Source organism: Poecile atricapillus, chromosome 1 (genome assembly GCF_030490865.1).
Source record: "Poecile atricapillus isolate bPoeAtr1 chromosome 1, bPoeAtr1.hap1, whole genome shotgun sequence".
Lineage (NCBI taxonomy): Eukaryota > Metazoa > Chordata > Aves > Passeriformes > Paridae > Poecile > Poecile atricapillus.
Window position 1 is genome coordinate 80,893,539 of NC_081249.1, and position 18,010 is coordinate 80,911,548.

General features: G+C 40.7%; 1 protein-coding gene across 1 annotated transcript in view; it reads right to left on the reverse strand.

Annotated features, from left to right (window-relative positions):
• Nucleotides 1-1,930: 1,930 nt before the first annotated feature.
• TYR (tyrosinase) overlaps nt 1,931-18,010 on the reverse strand; it is a 42,841-nt gene continuing 26,761 nt past the window's right edge. The window contains exons 4-5 of the mRNA XM_058848790.1: nt 6,588-6,769; nt 1,931-2,408 (exon numbers count right to left, since the gene is read on the reverse strand). Coding sequence (XP_058704773.1) covers nt 2,185-2,408; nt 6,588-6,769 — 406 coding nt within the window. The 3' untranslated portion in view covers nt 1,931-2,184. The remainder of the gene's footprint in view (nt 2,409-6,587; nt 6,770-18,010) is intronic.

Below are 18,010 nucleotides of genomic sequence, written 5' to 3' on the forward strand. Positions count from 1 at the left end.
CCATGTTGACGGTTGGAAACAGGCCTGTGCTCTTTGTTCCCTCTCAAAGCAGATGTGGTCTCCAGGTCATATGGTGAGTGGGAAAATTGCTCGGGGGTATGCCTACCAGTATGAAAGGGATAAAAATTCTCTTTCACCAGTTACAGCTAGTTGGAATACTCTGTGAGGAAGATTTTAGGGGAAGAAAATGCACTGTTAGATCCTTCACTGAAGAAAAGGGAAAGGAAAAAGCCTGCCTGGGAATTGGTAAAGGATCTGAGCAGAGCATAAACACACTTTCACTAATAGGTCATGAGTTTGGTCACAAGTATAAATTATGCATTCCGTGGTTTTGAGGAGGAAGGAATGGTCAAGAGCTGCCAAAAAGTAGGATTTAGAGGACCTGATGAGCGAAAGCTTCACTTTGATCCTTTCACACATGGTGGTTTGTCATGGCCAAAGGATGGAGGCCCAGGGAACACTGGTGATCTGTGGAGAAGACATGAACAGCTGAAGAGTTGAATCAGAAATGACTTGTTGGCCATGCCTTTTGCAAGCAGGTGACATCTGGTAAAAATTAACTTGATCAGTGTGAAAATGAAATGCTATCACCATGGAATACTGAAAAGACTGAAATAAATTTGCTTGATACAGTTAGGATTTTTCTATCAGAACAACTTTTCAAGGGATGACATTGCTTTGCTGACACTGAAATATTTTGCATAATGGCATTTTTTTCAGCAAACATCTAATGAAACACAGAAGTGGCACTTCTGTCAGGGCAAGTACCCAACCAGGAGTCACAGTTCTGCCAGTTTGTCCCAGACCAACACAGCCATTTAGACTGTCTCAAAGCTGGACATTTGGGACTTTTAAGGTACACAATTCCAGTATATTCCAGTCATGTCCTAACTCCAGGACTGGGGACCCCAGAAGCATACCAGCTCCAGACTCAATCAGGAGATTCTTCCTGAGAACTTTTTTCTTTCAATCAAGAAAGATTTTCGTTCTCCCTCCATAGATTGAGTGTGTCTTTATATCTTAGGTATAACAGCCATCATTCCTCATCCCCTTCTGCTGCTGGCATGGAGAATGTAGAGGAATCTGGATTTGAGACTAGGAAGGAGAGACGGGGTGGGGGTTGGTGAAGGTGTATTTTTTTATTATTATTTCTCATTATGCTATTCTGACCTTTGATTGACAGGAAATTAAAATTAAACCGATTTCCCTAAATCAAGTCTCTCTAGCTCATAACAGTATTTGGTGAATGATCTTTCCCTGTCCTTATCTTGACATGTGAACTTTTCCTTGTATTGTCTGTGCCATGCACAGCTGAGGAGGGCAGTGATAGAGTAGCTTTGGGGGGCGGGCACATGCTGCCCAGCCAGGGTCAACCCACCATGCTTTGTCTTGTTACATGTGGCTCACCTCGTGGAATCTGCGCCTACTGAGCATCCAAAAGCCAGCCATAATGTGAGCAATCATTAAGTCAAGTAGAACAGAGGTGGGCATGGTGAGACCAGGTTTCCTCTCCTAAAAATCACCCAGCTCCCCAGATAAATGCAAGTATAGAATACATCAACTAATGAGCATTTAAAGCAAGTGAGAAGTGGTTTCTGAGTGGTTCTTTCTTCTGCCAATGGCATTAAATCAAGGACAAACATTATGGGACATTATAGGAGCTGGAGGGAAAACTCTTCTATCCCAGAAAAAATGTGCCTATGGGACAGTCACTCTGCTCAGTCACTGTATATTTTGCTTACTGAACTAAAGGGCTCTTTCTGCTCTTGCATTCAAACAGAGTGGATGTTGCACCAATTATGCAGTCAGGCACCTGTCGCTATAGCCATGTGCCAAACACATGGATAGGGCTGCAGAATTGGACCCTACAGTTGTGAAAAAGCAAATAAAAGAGAATTATACATTAAATCAACCACACAACCTTGTCTGGTTTCATAGGAGCATTATTTAATCAAGCATAGGAAATACACTGTGTTCTTTGGGTGGCATTGTAGCTTATGTTGGATCTGGGAGATTTTTGTAGAAGTGGATCTTGATGAGATGCTACAACATTGGAGCTTGCAAGAGACTTGAGACTGCCCATCCTGCTTCTGCAGCATACCTCAGCAAGGTATTTGTAAACATCAATCAAACACAGCATTCTTGATTAGCACCTTAGTAACATGACTGGGTTACTGGAGGCCTCTAGAAATTGGACTGATAAGTTATATTGTTGTAATCTTCACTTTCTATGAGCAAGGGTTGTATCTCTGAAGAAGTTCCTCCTTTTTTCTTCCGGCAGGCCCTGATGAGCCCTGTGAGCACAGCAGTAACAATGCCTCCAAACACAGCTGCTCCGACCAACCAAGCCCAGATCTGACGGGCTTGCTGAAGATAAGGTGTCAAAAAGTCTTGGAAAGACTGAAGAGCTTGAAAAATCAAACAGAAGAAGAAAGATCATTTAAGTTGTTGTAATGTACTCTCAGTTTATGGAAGTTCTATAATAGATAATACTGGAAGATGGAGTATAAAGAAGCAAGAGTGCTAGAAATTGTCTGAGAGCCACAGTTTTAAATAAATCTCTTCAGCCCTGATACTCTGTTTCTCAAATTTCATGTCCAAGGCTGGCACAGAGTTCACTGTCCCCAACGCTTCTCATGGTTTTGTCAAAACTTCAGACCGTAACCCAAGAAGTTATGACCGAAGGTCCTGCTAGCTCAGCATCCTTTGGCAACAATAACAGAGGCAGAACACTAAGGAGGGTTTAAGAGCAGGTCAAGTCGATTACAATGCTTTCACTAAATACTTACTCCAAATATTTGCAGGTCAGGCATTTCCTGAACCAGATGTGGCGTCATTGTATGTAATAGTTATTGGAGGATTTTTTTTTTTTTCTTCTTCTGTCATCTTTTCAAGCTGCTCATTGAACTTTTATCACAACTTTTAGCAGCAAAAAGATCCTGCCTTAACTACATATTGAGTGGAGAAAAAAGCTTCCTTTAACTAATTGTCAACTTGCATTCTACTTGCTTTGACAGTTCCTATGTGGGGAGAGGCAGTAGACAACTATTCTGTGGTCATTCTGCACAAGAAATCCTCTTTCCTTTGTGAATCCAGGGCTGCTTCTCACTGTTAGATGATCAGCTGCCTTCTTGCTTTGTGATATGAATGTGTGTGTCTGTTTTTTTTGTCATGGCTTAATGAGTTATGAAAACCTTGCCAATACAGGGCTCTCACTTCATAGCAGAGGCTGGAAAGAAACCTGTTCAAAATGCACCCAACAACGCTGGCTTGAATTTGAAAAATAGGAATACTTGTCTGCTTGGGCTAAGGAGGATTTGGAATACACGTCTCCCAATTACTAGCTCTAAAGACCATTATTAGCAGTAATTACTAGCTAGTAGGGAAAAGAAAGAGTACCTCTATGGACACCTTCTCTGGAAACTCTTATGGTTGTTTATTTTTGAATGCTTTTTATGCATCTGGTCTGATTTAGATGTACTCAACCATATTTAGAATGTTGTACCCCCACAAAGGCTGTAAATGTCTTCCTGTTATCTTGTATTTTCACTGGTGGCCAGAAGAACAATCCATGTATCCTCTTGGGTCACGGTACTTCCAAGAGTGTGCTGTTACAGGCACTGTGCTCTGAAAAGATGCTGCGCCCCTGGGCCTGGGTAAGGGATGGAGCCAGGAAGCTGCGGGGTTTGGTGTGGCCCCCTGGTTACCTGCTACTAGTATTCTAGGTGGAAAGGGATGAGACTGAAGGAGGAAGTCCCAGGGTATTCTAGAGACACTTCAGGGCACTGGGACATTGAATTAAAGGAGTAAGTGTTCAGGTAGTATTCTCCTTCATTCCTTCAGATTCCCTCAGTAGAGGAAAATACTGAAAGGAATAGGAACACCCAACAGATCAATACATAGCCAAGAGCCTAGTGCCTTTCCTGGTGGAATTTTGGGGTTTCTGTCCACAGGCTGGTTTACACAGCACCAGGCCTGCTCATGTTGAATGGGGTACACCTGAGCCAGAGGGAGAAAGGGATCATGGCCCAGGAATTAGCAGGGCTGATAGACAAGTCTTTAAACTAGGCATGAAGTGGGAGTTTCTTGTGTGTTTGTTGTTCACTGGTTGTGTACCTCTGGATGTTCAAGGGAAATACCTGTGAGACTTCCACAATCAAAACTGGAAAGATGTGCTAGGAGAGATTCAAGTTATGGAGTCACTCAGCTTTAAGGTACAGTTATTTGTCTTTGTAGTGGTGAAAAATTCACAGCTCCGACGTATTTCATCACTCTCCATTATTACAGCTTGGAAAATCTTTTTTAATGGAAAGGATTGTCAAGCACTGGAACAGGCTGCTGAGGGAATAGTCGAGTCACTATGCCGGGCAGTGTTCAAAAATCCTATAGATGTGGTGCTATGGTATGGTTTAGTTGTGGGCTTGACAGTGCTGGTTTTATGCTTAGACTTCATGATCAAAGAAGTCTTTTCCAATCTAAATGATTCTGTGATACTATAAAATTCTTTCCACTAGAAGAGGGAGATTTTCTGGAGAAAAGTCAAGATTGCATCTGTAAATTTACCTGTTTTCATTTCTGAAAGAAGGAAAAAAACTACAGAAAAAACTTGGTCCAGGTGCTGTGAAACAGCTCTTAACAGAGCAACTTGTTTTGACAGCTTTTGTTAGGTTGTATTGTATTGACAGCTATTAGTCTTCCAAATCTCTGTTATTGACGCTAGCTTGTGTTTGTTTTCAATCCAGGTTGTGGTCATTTTACAGCTTGTGGTTCTCATGTCAGGGAAAGCTGGGTGTCTGCTCCAGCTTCTGCTCAGGGCAGCTCCTCAGTAGCTGCACTGTGACATGTGCCTTGTGGTCCTGAGGGATGGGTTTCCATACACACTGTTTGAGACCACTTCTGCTTCAGCACTGTCATACATATAAAATAATGAAGCTGCAATTAAAACTATGTATTCTTACACATAGTTTGCTTTGCAGTGGAAAGCAGAGCTACAGGCATCAGTTTTTCCTTAGGGATGCAACAACATTATAATGTAGCATTAAAATGCCATTTTGTCATTGGATCCTTTCCAAGTTTTATTTCTTGTAACCAGCCTCTTCATGCTCTGTGTAGTTCTACTTCATCTCTTCTAAGTTGCTGGTACTGTAACTCAGAACTGCTGCCCTTCACAGAGTCGCAGAATCACAGAATCATCAATGTTGGAAGAGATCTCCAAGGCCATTGAGTTCCACTGTCAACCCAGAACCACTTCTTTAAGAGCAAACAAGACAGGTTTTGAGAATAGGATGGGGCCAGATCTTGTGTGCTCATTGCTCATTCTGTCTTGTTCTCTTCCTCTGCCTTGCCTCTTTGTCCTCATCTAGAAGATCTCCAGAAATGTTGTCTTTTCTTGACCACATAGACCTTTGCTACTGACTTTCTTTTTCCTTGATAAATTTTTCCCACTTGTCCAGTACTTCCTGTTTGCCAATCACAGACTTTCTCTTTTGAGGAAAAGTCTGTATTTATACACTAGAGTGAGAAAATCTGTATCTGTAATTTGAGAGTTCAACCATTTTCCATTTGTAACCAGTTCTTCCCTTCTGATAAGAGATAGCTTAAGCTTGCTTCTTCTCAGCAAGATTAACGAGGGTTTGAGCAACATCTGAGGATTATCTGGGCTTTCTGAACAAGGTTGAATTTCATTCATTGTGTTGATCTTTCAGAATAATTAAGGAACTACTTTCCTTACCTCTGTGTTAAAAACACGGACCGAATTTAATAGAATTTCCTTTTTTTGAGGGCTATGTGCTCCCCTGGGAAAAGACAAGGATCCAAGAGGCAACAGAAATTAACTGTTGGATGGTATTTTACCATTTCCTTCCTCTTGCAGTAGAATTTCAGGATTCAGAATTTCTGAAAGTCATGGTATATGCCACTTTGTCTGAGTTGTACAATTCTAGCAATAATATGAGTTTGGGAAACTAATGCCTTAAATTAAAAAATGTGTATGTATTTCTGCTCTTGATCTGGCTGTTCCATGAGTTTATATTCCAGCACCTGGACTAAGTCTTTTCTGCATCTCATTCCCCAGTCTTTGCATACATCCAGGATTGCCTCATCTCAGGTGCAGAATCTGACACTTCCCCTTTTTAGAACCTCATATGGTTGGTGATTGCCCAGTCCTCTAATTTGCTGAGGTCTCTGTGCAGGGCCTCCCTGTCAAGCGAGTCACCAGCTCCTCCCAGTTTTGTGTAGTCTCCAGACTTGATCAGTATCCCTTCCAGTCCTGTGTCCAAGTCATTTATGAAGATGTTGAAGAGCACAGGACTGAGGAGGGTGGCCTGCAGAACCTACTAGTGACAGGTCCTCAGTCTGATGTCACCCCATTCCCTGTAACCCTTTGTGCCTGACTCATGATCCAGTTGTTCACCCATCACATAAATGAAACCAGAAATGTGAAAACAAGCAGGTACAATTTGGGACTATATTCAAGAAAAAAAGTCTGGAATTAGAAGGGGTTTTTTATCTTCTCATATTACAGACATATTCCAGGTTATAGGCAACAAATTTTACATTTCATATTTTACCCAAAATTATAACGTTACCTGGTTCTTGCAGATATTCATAGTCATACCCCAGCTCTCTTGAGGGTTTAAAAAATTCTCCATTTCTGTAAAGGGGGATGAAGGGCACCATGTAGTTTTCTCGATTGTGCCCAATGGGTGCATTAGCTGCTGGGTACACTTCTAGCATGGGCCTGTGTCTTCTTAACCATCGTTCAAAAATGCTGTAGAGGAAAAAGCATGATTAATAATGGGGATTAGCAGAAATTTTCTTCTTGATGATTAAAAGAAAGTGATGGGCTTTTTTTTAAATGCCGGAGACAGAGTTGCATGCAATGTCATGTGTTTATGTGTGTAATGTTTTCCAAATTTCCAAATCTGGGGTTATCCACTTCAGTGCTGAGTTCCTAGGCAAGCCTACAAAAAGCAAATGCCTGCAGTGCTGCAAAGAGTCTGAATATGCTTTTAAATTCCATAAATGTAAATCACTCTCTTTCTGTGTTCAGCAGTTCATGTGGTTGTGGGGGATAGAGAGAAATGGATTAAAGACCTCAATCCTTCCTCCTCACTCTCAGAAACATTTGTAGCTAGTTGTGAATGGTCTTATTTCTAGCTGCTCTATCCTGTTCTTCTATCTTAGCAAGGGTTTTCACATCTGCAATGCAGTATGGCTACATCATGATCCTCTGGACATCACCAAAGGAGTGGAAACATCTCAGGAAGAAGGGATAAGGTGACAAAGCAGGTCAGCTGTCAGTAAAGTGTCTTTCTCCAGACAGAGCTTCTTCACTGACTTTAGTGTCTGCACTTCTGTTTAATATGCTACTCTCTCCCAGCTCCTGTGTAGCTTTATTTTACCTCTTAAATATGTCATTCCAGAGGCCCTGCCAGTATCATTGATGGGCTCAGCTGTGGCCAGTGGCAGGTCTATCTTGCTGGAGCAAGCTCCATCTGACATGGGGACAGTTTCTGACACATTCTGATAGAAGCCAACCCTGTAGCCCCCTAACTGCCAAAAACCTTGCCATGTAAAACAATAGAAGCTGTTCCCCACACCTCCAGCCTCAGCTGCTCTGTTCTATATTTCTCTACCAAAATTTCTTCCATTAGCTGTCTGTCACCACAGGGCTGTGTGTCTCCTCTTTAACTTGGATGCAGAAAGCTTAAAGGCTGCAGTAGGGGAAGCACACAGTGGCATTTTCAACTTAACTACTGAATGTTGAATGTGTTTGGAAAGCAAAATTAAGAACCTTCCAAAACATTCTCAGTTCTCCTCCCTTTAAGCTTTTTCTTCTCAACTCTTCACTTTCAATCCTCAAATCCTTTCTCTGATCCCTTTGTGTTTATTCACCTCAGTGTGCCAGGTTGGAATAGGGAAGGTGGAAAAATGCTGCAGAGCAAGCAGATGCAGATATCTTCTGCATGAAGAAAGAGGACTTCATACCACATCTGAAGATACTGAGGAGAGGTAATTATCAACATCAGGCTCAGGGAGGGATCACTGGATTAATTTATCAGTTATAAGGGTAGAAATGGTCTAAAGAGACCTGTAAATTGTGCTTTAATGGAGATTTAGCTCAACAATTACTCCTCCCCAACACTGGCCACTGACTGGAGGACATGGACTTCCCTGTTGCTGTTCAGGGACTCAGGTTATCTCAGAAATACAGTCCCTAATGCAAGTGCAGGTGCTCAGGGGTATCAGGATATCTGCAGGTTATCAAGCATTTCTGCCAGTAGATTTATACCTCATATTTTTGGGCAGAAATATTAAGAAACACTCTGCATAGCCCACCAAATTAAAGCCCTCTCATACTCATCAACATACAAGTAGGGAAAAAAAAAAATCTTTCTTCTCTTTTAAGGATCAAAAAACTCTAATAAATGAAAACATGACTGTGATCATACACCTTGTCTACCCTTCACAGTGCAGGTATTAATTTTGATTAAAATTTTAATTTGTGTCTCTCTTCTTCAGTTAATTTCATCAACCCTGTCCGGAAAAAAAACTCTTATCTGAATAATAATGTTTAGTTGAAGCTTTCAGATGTATAAATTTAAGTGATATGAAGACTTGGGCTAGAGTTATCTCAAGAAAGTTTGGATAAAAACTCTTATCTTTGGAGAACAGCATGAAAAAATTCAGTAATCACTAAAAAAAGACAAAGAATATAAAGAGGTAATTTAGCTTGAGGGGGAGTGGGATGTGGGGAAGTGTTGTACTCCAATCTTTTCCCTGCCTGTTTTTTACTCATGTCTTGGGTAAAGTCCCCTGACTATCAAGCCTTATTTTCCTAGCAGTTTTAGATGGGAGCTGAGCTATCTCTTCTCTGCAGTACAAAGTTGTTAGAGGTGCAGAGATGCTCTGGTTGTGGCAATATTTTAAGAAGGCAGAGGTAGGACTTGATCAGGTTTTTAATGTCTGGTGATGACCCACACCCTGACTGTGGAAGCTCAATCTGAGGTACTTCCTGGGGTCTGATTTTTAGAAAATGCTGAGCAGTCACAACCTGAAAATCCAGAGGGCTGATGAGCACAAGGTTCAGAGCTAAAAGTCATCATTTGCCTGAAAGAGCCTTGCAAGAAATGCCCTGAAATGCAGCATCCTTGCTGCATGAGTTAAGTGTTGCTGTTGCATAAGGGCTTTCAATAAGAATCCTTAGGCCAGTAATCTTTCAAGCAGAATGCAAATGCAAAACATTTCCATGGAAATTAACATATGTACTTTTGGATTCCTTCATTTGCAATGTGGTTCCCACATGAGGTATCAAGCTTTGCTTAGCAGTAGCAGGAGCACTGAATTGCCTGCCCTTGCAGCTGATCTTTAGATTCAGATGTGATCTTATGCCTCTAAATCCTGATGTGATGAGTTTTGCTGATGCACAAGATATGTTGCACAATTCATTGAGTTGTTTGTGAACAATTCTCTCCATTAGCTGGCACAAGATCTTATCATCTTGGCTGAGATTTCTTACATTGAATATATCTGTACGCCACCAGAGAAATCTCAGAAACATTTTTTAAAGCTTTAAGAGACACATTTTCTTTTACTCCCTTCAGAACAGCTTGTCATGAGCATTTATGTTTTAGTAGTCTTTGGTTTTTTGCTTTTGGGTTTTATCTGACACTTTGAAAGATTAGAATCATATTCTGTTAATAAAATGATTGGGTGAAGTTGCATTTATTATTTCAATTCAAAAGCTTGTTCCCAGCTTGTTCAGTTAGATACGCTCAAAACTATTTTTTTCTTGGCCAAATAATGCATGGTGATTTGTATTTTCAAGAGTGTTCATGGGTTTTTTTTTTAATTTTGTGTGAGAAAACTGACAGATTTAGTATATCAATAATATTTTTACATGTATTTCATCTGTTTGTATTCCTCCTTTTAAGGGGGGCACTGCCATTTCCCTGCCTTACTCATACTTTGTAAGTAATGGCAGAAGAACCTTACTATTGCTTTTCAAGAACAGTTTGCCAGCTAAATGGAAAAAGAAAACTCTCAATTGCATCCAGCTGGGGAGAAAAGCCCATGGACAGGGCACAACTTCAGCTGTATTTCTATTGGCAAAGTACAAATGGCTCTCCTTGGGCACCATAAGGCATTTCATACCAGAGAGCTACATTTTATGACTCCCCAGCCAAGACCATTAACTCCCTTCATACATTTTTAAGGAAAACTGAAATCCTGAAGTAGCCTATGGCTTTTGCTGTCAGCTAGGTAGTGACACTGGCACAGTGTTCCTGTCCTCAAGGACTTAATTGAAAAGATTTGGGCCAAAAAAAAGCATATTTGAAGAAAGTAATCACACTGTCTTTTGTTTCAGAGCACTGTGACCACTGTGTCAAACACTGTAGAATACTTTTTCTCTCAAATAAGATGCTTTCTCCAGCCCTGACTATATTTAAGGCAGTTAGCATCAAATATTTTCTCTGTCAGGGCTATCCTTTCCTGAAGGCAAAGAGAACACGTCTGAATGGCTATGACGGATCACTGCAATTCTTCCATGTGCCTTGATCTATAGAGACAGCTGTTTAATCTGATAACAGGCATAGGGTTTCTATGACAGAAAAAAATCAGTGTTTCCATCATCAGATGTTGATCTGCTTACAGTTGGCAGAAGTTTTTCTTTTCTTCCCCTAAGCAGCCAGGTAAGATATTTCCCTTTAGTATCTTGAAAATGTGTGGCTGTTTCCTGTTCTTTTCTTAGGAGCTACAACCTTGGAAGAGCCTAGATCTGCAGAAATGATGCTACATGCAGAGAGACAAAATGCTGAGGTGATTAGCTGATACCTTCATAGAGTGACAAAGCTCCTGATAGAAAAGCCAGGTTTGTGGCAAAGCAGCAGACCTTAACTCCCTGGAACTGTTGGTTATCTTAGCAAACCACTGCTCTTATGTTCTCTTCATATGAACCTCTCCATCCTTCCTTGGATCTGAGAGCCTAAGAAAGCAGGACCATGAGATAAGGGTATCTCCAAGGCCATTTTATTCCGTATTGCCTCCCTTTCTTGACATAATTTAACTAAAGGTAACAAAAAGGACATCTAAAGACTCAGATCAGGCTCTGCTATAGCTAATCTCCATACTAATTAAGTGAAAAAAAAAAAGACCACTGGACATAAGTTTAGTGAGAAGGAAAGAAATCTCTCTGGCTCCTACAGAAGTCTGGTTGGTTACTTTCTTCCTCAGCATCGAGACAAAGAGAGCAAGCAGATAAGTAGCTATTTGTATAGCTGGAAGTGATATTTTCCAGAGACAGAGGCTTTTTTAGCAATTCCAGCTAGACTGGTATCACTCGGGAGATGTTGGCAGTGTTAAAGGAGCAGATGGGATGTGAGCATGGTGGGAAGACAAGGCGGGATAAAGGAAAGAAGAGAAGAGCTAACCAAAAGTTGCTGGGAATTTTATTTGGAAAATGGAAATGGAGAGAACCTGGCCTGGGATTACCAGCAGTAAACCGTAAATCCTTGAGGATGATCGGTCTACCTAGCAGGGTCACAGGCAAGCAAAGCTTAAGAAAGAGAAACTTAAAACATGGAAAATAACTAAATTAGATAGAGGTTAGTCTCCTGATACCATTAATGCCCTTTGTATTTCTTCAACAGCAAGCAAAATTGACTTGGAAAGGGTAGTTTTTATTTAAAGGCATTGGGCAGATTAAAAAATAATTCTGTCTAGATTAGAGAAAATACTGTTTGCATCTGGAAGACTTCTTCCTTCTCTTGAAGAAAAGTGCCCAAACTGAATGCCCCAAATAAGAGGCCCAAGAACTGAAAGAGATTGGAGAATAATTTGAATTTTGAAAGTGCCCTGTCTCACATTTAGTGCTGAGAGGTTCGGTCTTGCTAAAGTTCATTTCCAAAATAGAATTTTTTTAGTAAGTGTAATATCAAAGTAATTACTAGATTATGATAATCAACACCCTATGCAAAGATTATTTTTGTGGTAGGAAATAAAATTTTAATATTGTAGAATGGGTTGGATTTAGACAACTGTAGATTAAAATAAGGTTCAGTTTTGGATTTAAACCTTGGAAAAATTGATCATGGGGCATGATAAATTCACTGTCACTTAAGGTCTGATTCAGTCAGAAGCCATGTTTAATGCAGAAATAGCTAAGGAAGATAATCGGGTCAGAAGTATTCATAAAAAATCATAAAGGCAATGAATATTTTTTCTGCATATTGGAGAATTCTTAGAGACTCTTGTAGGCCTCATTTCATGCTACACAAAACAGGCAGAGAGTAAAAATAACTTACCTAAATTCATACCAGACACACTGTAGGGAAGTGGGACCTAGCAGTGGGGCCACTTTGTACCACACTGAGGCAACCCTAAGAGTTAAGTTATAACATTGCAAAGCATGGAGTCTTGATTTTATTTCAATTTTATGTTATATAACTGTATACAAGTCACTGTTACTGCTGATGAGCTTAATACTTGCATGTATCAGCTCTAATAGGTACCAAAGAATTGGTATGTGGCAAAAAGTAATAATGACACCTACCTGGTATATAGATGCTTTGTCAGTTTAAATTTTCATTCAGGGAAAATATACTTTGCTTTTTCAAAACATTGTAGTGTGGTATGGTGAAAATTAAAGCCATCTATAAAAGACATGGATATATCACTTCTATTTAATTACGTATAAATAGACTCAAGTATTTTCTTTGTTCCGCTCCATGCATACCAGGTCATACAAAATGAAATTAAATGAGATGTAGAGGAAAATTAATTTAAAAACCCAAACAAACAAACCCACCTTGGTTTAACAAGTGGTGGGAAAATAGAATTGATTTGAGGATGATTAAAAAAAGGCCACCAATATTTTTTTTCTTACAGAAAATATGAATTCATATTATTTTATTAATAATATCTGCAATGGGATCATAAGTAATTAAAGGATGAGCCAAGAAATAACTGGGTTTATGCTGCCAGTGGGAAATACCAGGCAGAGTACAAAAGCATTGCTGTATGTAGGCTGGATTCCTTCCTACTGTTCCAGATACTGTTGAGCACTCTGAAAAACATGCTGCTCACAGGAAGAAAATCTTAAAATGTAGAAAAAATAGAGCAAAAAATATAAGAGTAGACATTTTTCTTTATCATTTTTCAAAGAGTCCCTTCTAAAGGCCATTTCCCAAGTGTGCTACCACAGCCATGAGCAGAAGTACTCTTGGCTGAGTATAAGAAGAGAAACCAGACCTTAAATATCCACTTGTAAGACTGAGCCACCGCAGAGGCACTGGCTCATAGTGTAAACTAACTGTCCCTTCAGGAAGGTTTAACAGAAATATTTCATCCAGTGTGTTTTACCTGGTAATGGAGGGCAGGTGGAGAGAGGTGAAGGGGGAAGAAGAGGGTTCAGTACCTCTGTGTGAATTTGTCACACAAAAAGGAGCAAGAGATATGGCCGGTGGGAGAACTAGTCACTTTATGGTGAAGACTCATGGTCACTGTGCGTCCCCTTCACTGCAGGGGCCACAGCATGGATTTCCTCCTGCCTCCTTGTCCTCACAACCATGCCATAAGCAGGATTAAGGAATTTATTTGTTTAAAACCAAACCTCTCTTATTTTCATTTGTTCTGGAATAGTTTAGGTGAGGTAAAGCCATGGATCTGATTCATAATTCTTTTGTGTGAGGGCCAGTACCAGCACATGGGAGAAACTGAGATGGATATCTTTGAGTACCACTAGTTACCAAGTAGGACTTTTCTTCTTCCTAACCTACATACTATGTAAAACAACATTGAAATTGTGCCCTTTGTTTCTCAATAGCCTGATAAACCTGTGCCTCAGCTGAGCCTACACTCAGTATTAACCATTCAGCTGCTAGACAGCTGCTTTGTAAGTCATTAATAAATTTGGCAGGTTCAAATCCAAAGCCGAGTCCTTTGCTGTGCCAGGTTTGACGTGGAGACTTTCATTCCTCATCTCCAGTTGTGAGACTGAGGTGAGGTCAGACTGACTATGCCAGAAGGAATACAGAACATTGTTGCTTAGGGCTCATTTATACAATTTATTTCAGTATCGTGAGATCTGACATGCTGTACAAGAAATCTGGCAAGCAACATGTATTTGCATTTGGAAAGAAAAGAAAAAGGAAATAAATTAAAGAAAGCTGAAATGCCAGCCCAAGGACTGTGATTACACAACAGTCATCACTTTAAAAGTTGGCATAGTCAGCTGGTATTGCAAAGTCACCTCAGGTAATTCCCATCCCAAGCATTTAGGAGAAAGATCGGTGCTTCAGTCCTGGAAGAGGTGCCGATGTTGAAGCTGTAAAGTCGAGGCACTGTACTGTTTGCCAATGTATGCAGTTATATTGCAGTATTCTCTTTTGCTCTTTTTAAGTTGGCTAAAGATGCTATAGGGACTCTCAGGAAGTAAACAAATTACAGTGTTGTAATGCAAGTGCCTGATTAAAAATTAAGACGCTGCCCTCAATTATTGTGAAAACCCATCCAAAGCCTTTGAGGCTGTGTCCCCCACTGGTGAATCACTGCTGAGGATTGTCCTGGGTTACAGTGCTTATTCTGTCTAGTCCCAGCTGCTGGAGAGCATCCAGGGGCTTCCCTCATCAATTCCAAGCTGCAGCGTGCAGCAAGGATCTGTGGACAACTTCCCCTCTTCCCCAGACCCTCACAGTACATCTGTGAAGTTACTTCTATGCCAGCCCCTGGGCAGCCACCAGAGACACCTGTGCGTGTGTGTGTGTGTGTATGTGCCTGCTCGTGGGAGCAGCAGCTGAGGATTGGGGGGTTGGGTTAGCAGCTACACTGGATGCCTAAGGCCACTTCCTGGGGAATTCAGCCTGTGTGTGTGGATATATCTCTATATGGATGTCTGTTTCCCCATAACAGGCTTTCATCCTGGTCAGACAAACAGGTAAAGAGGATGAGGATGTTGGTGCTGTTGGGTTTTTTTGTGAGTGCTGCATTTTTATGTTGATCTGCATATCTGGTCAAGAATGTTTGCATATATGCATATACATATATATATGTATACACACCTAGTGTGTAAGTGTGAGGTTGGGAGCACATGCTCAACCTCAGTATTGGCTGCACCCAAGAACATGGAGCTGTGGTAGCCACACCTGTTTGGGCTTCTAGATTTGCCAACACTTAAAAAATAGACTTACACAACACAGAAAAATAAAAGAAAAGATGTTTTAGCTTGGTGGACCTGTCTTCCCACATAATACCATGATTCTGATTTTTTTTCTCAGAGCATGTATTCCCCATGTAGATCAATTTTATGCATCTAAGATATGAATACTTATTTTCAGGAAAGGTCTGGCCTACTTTGTTGTTTCCCTTTACTTCATCTTCTGAACCAAAAGTGGGGATTTGTTTTTGTGGACTTGAGTGGAATAGACCACCTGAAACATGGAGACACAATGTGCAGAGGACATAAAACCCCTTCCTTATTCAGAAAAATTTTTATTGATTGCTGGCTGTCTCCTAAAGTACCACTCTCTGAGTGAGGTATAATAATACACTATAATATTTAATATACACTATGCTGACACCTTCCCACCCACTACAAAGTACCACCAGAGCTGGGGAGACATGTGACATCTGGGGATCTTGGTGCTGCTCTGCTTCATGGATCTCACCAAAAGAATTTAAATTCCTTTGTTCTCACTGCACAAACCAGATGTTTGGAAAATGTCAGATAAAAGAAACAAGAGGGAGGGAAGTGACAAGGAAATGACACCCAATCCCACGTAAGAGAAAACCAATGCCACTTTGCCTATGTCCCGCTTCCTTGAAAACCTCAAGGTTACTGCAGCTGCTGCATTCATAGAATCACAGAATATCCTGAGTTGCAAGGGACCGCAAGAAGCACTGAGTCTGGCTCCTGGCCCTGCACAGGACACCCCAAGAGTCACACTGTGTGCCTGAGAGCATTGTCTAAACGCTTCTTGAACTCTGGCGGGATTGGAGCTGTGACCACTTCCCTGGGGAGCCTGTTCCAGTGCCCAGCCACCCTCTGGGTGAAGAACCTTTCCCTAAACTAGGGAACTGTTTCCTATCTTCTCCTTTTTGAACCTAGATCTTCCCTGACACAATTCCATGTCATTTATGAGATATTTTTAATATTTCCTCTACTAATGTGATTTAGAGCTTTTCCCCTTTATCTATCAAACACACTCAACACATCTGTAGGACAAAGAGAATGGTCTTCAGACTTTCCATCTGAAACTTTTCCTCTTTATGTTAAATAACTTAAGCTTCCACAGCTGTTTGGAGAAGATGCAAGTTGGATCTGTCATTGCTGCTTTGCATGCTTATTTGGCTGCAGAGGGCTATATAGCTTCCCCTCATTGCTCCAATAATCATGTAGTCCTCCAAGTGTTTCTCTCCTAGAATAAAAAATGTCACCAGCTCCTCAAGCCTCTTGTGAAAATAAGCTGCTCAAGCATCAGGATCCTGCAGAGAATTCAGATAAAATGATCCTAGCAGAGATCACTGCTCCCTGTTCCTCTCAGAGAGGTTTGCTGAAGTCCTGCAGTCTATTTCCCATTTGCTATCACAATTTCCTTTGGTTACGTTGCAAACTGCTTAACCCTTCCCAGGGAAGTCATGTAGCTACCTGAGGCTTCAATTGCATTGCATGTAAGTCTGGGTTCCCCTGCCACAAAGCTTAACAAGCTGAGCAGTTCTATAGCCTACTTTCCCGGTAAAGAAACCTTACTGGAATATTACTGGTTTTTGCCTTCTCAGAAAACTGGATAGGATGAAACAAGTGCCAAACCCAACTTTGATCAGTTGCTGTTATATTATCATATAAAGAGCTTTATTTCTACTAAAGAGAAAGATAATAGATAAACTAAGTTGGACATTAAAGACTAGAGCTGAGTGTTGTGAAAAATGTGTAGGAATCCATGCAGAGGCATGTCCATATTCTCTAGCCTAGGACTAGGTAGTGCCTTAGCCTAAACCAGTTATTGGCAAAATAATCTAATTCCTGTGGGAGCTTATTCTGAATCTCTGCTGGAAAGAAATGAGTTTAAATGAGGATTAGCTGCACTGAGGTTCTGTCAGATATCTGATCTAAACTCAGTTGCTTTTCTTAGTCAAGTCAGCCTTTGTTTAGAACCAATTAAAGTTGTAAACCACTTACCTGAGGTACAGGAGAGAAATTCTTATTCCTTAAATAGCTGACATCATGTGTGTTGTTTCACCCCTTACTGACAAACCAGAGCAATGTTTGGCTAGAGATATTTGTTTTCCATTCAGATTTAGGTCTCCAATACTCTCCAACACTTCAAACCCCAAGTTATAGATGAGACATAATGGGGTGTCCTGCTTGCTTTGTAAATAAGGAAATACAAACGCAACCCTGTGCTGCATTGAAAACAGAAGTCAGCATTTGGTGGAATGTATATCCTATGTTAAATTTCTCAGGTTCATTTTGCCATGGTTTGTTGCTAACACAAAATCATCACTTGAAGTTGGAGATAGTAAAAATGCTAGCTGCTCCAAAGTTTAATAACTACTTTTCCCTGAAGAGGAAGATGACAAGAAGATTAAAATGGACTGCTGTGGAGGTAGCCAGACTGACACTACGGAACCTGCTTTTGTGCTTTGCAATTCAGTTCTTCTGAGACTTAAAGATTCTCATTATTGAGGTTCACGAGGGCATATAATACATAAATCACATCTATGGAAGTGAAGTGATAATTTCTTTTGATGAATAGGAGGTAGCTACATGTGGGTGAGTAAAGTACCATGTTTTCTTGTGACTTTTTTACAACTTGAACAATTACATCAGCTGTTATTTCAGAATTGCTGCAGGAAGGAAATGCTAGCTGCCTGCATCAGAGCTCATTGTGATTGCTGTGCCACAGGGAGCTTCCTCCTCCTCCAGCATCAAGAGAATAGGTGAAGACTAACCATGCAGCTCTTGTGAAGTTTCAGGGCAGTGTAACCTTTCCTTTTAAAAACCAGTAATTGT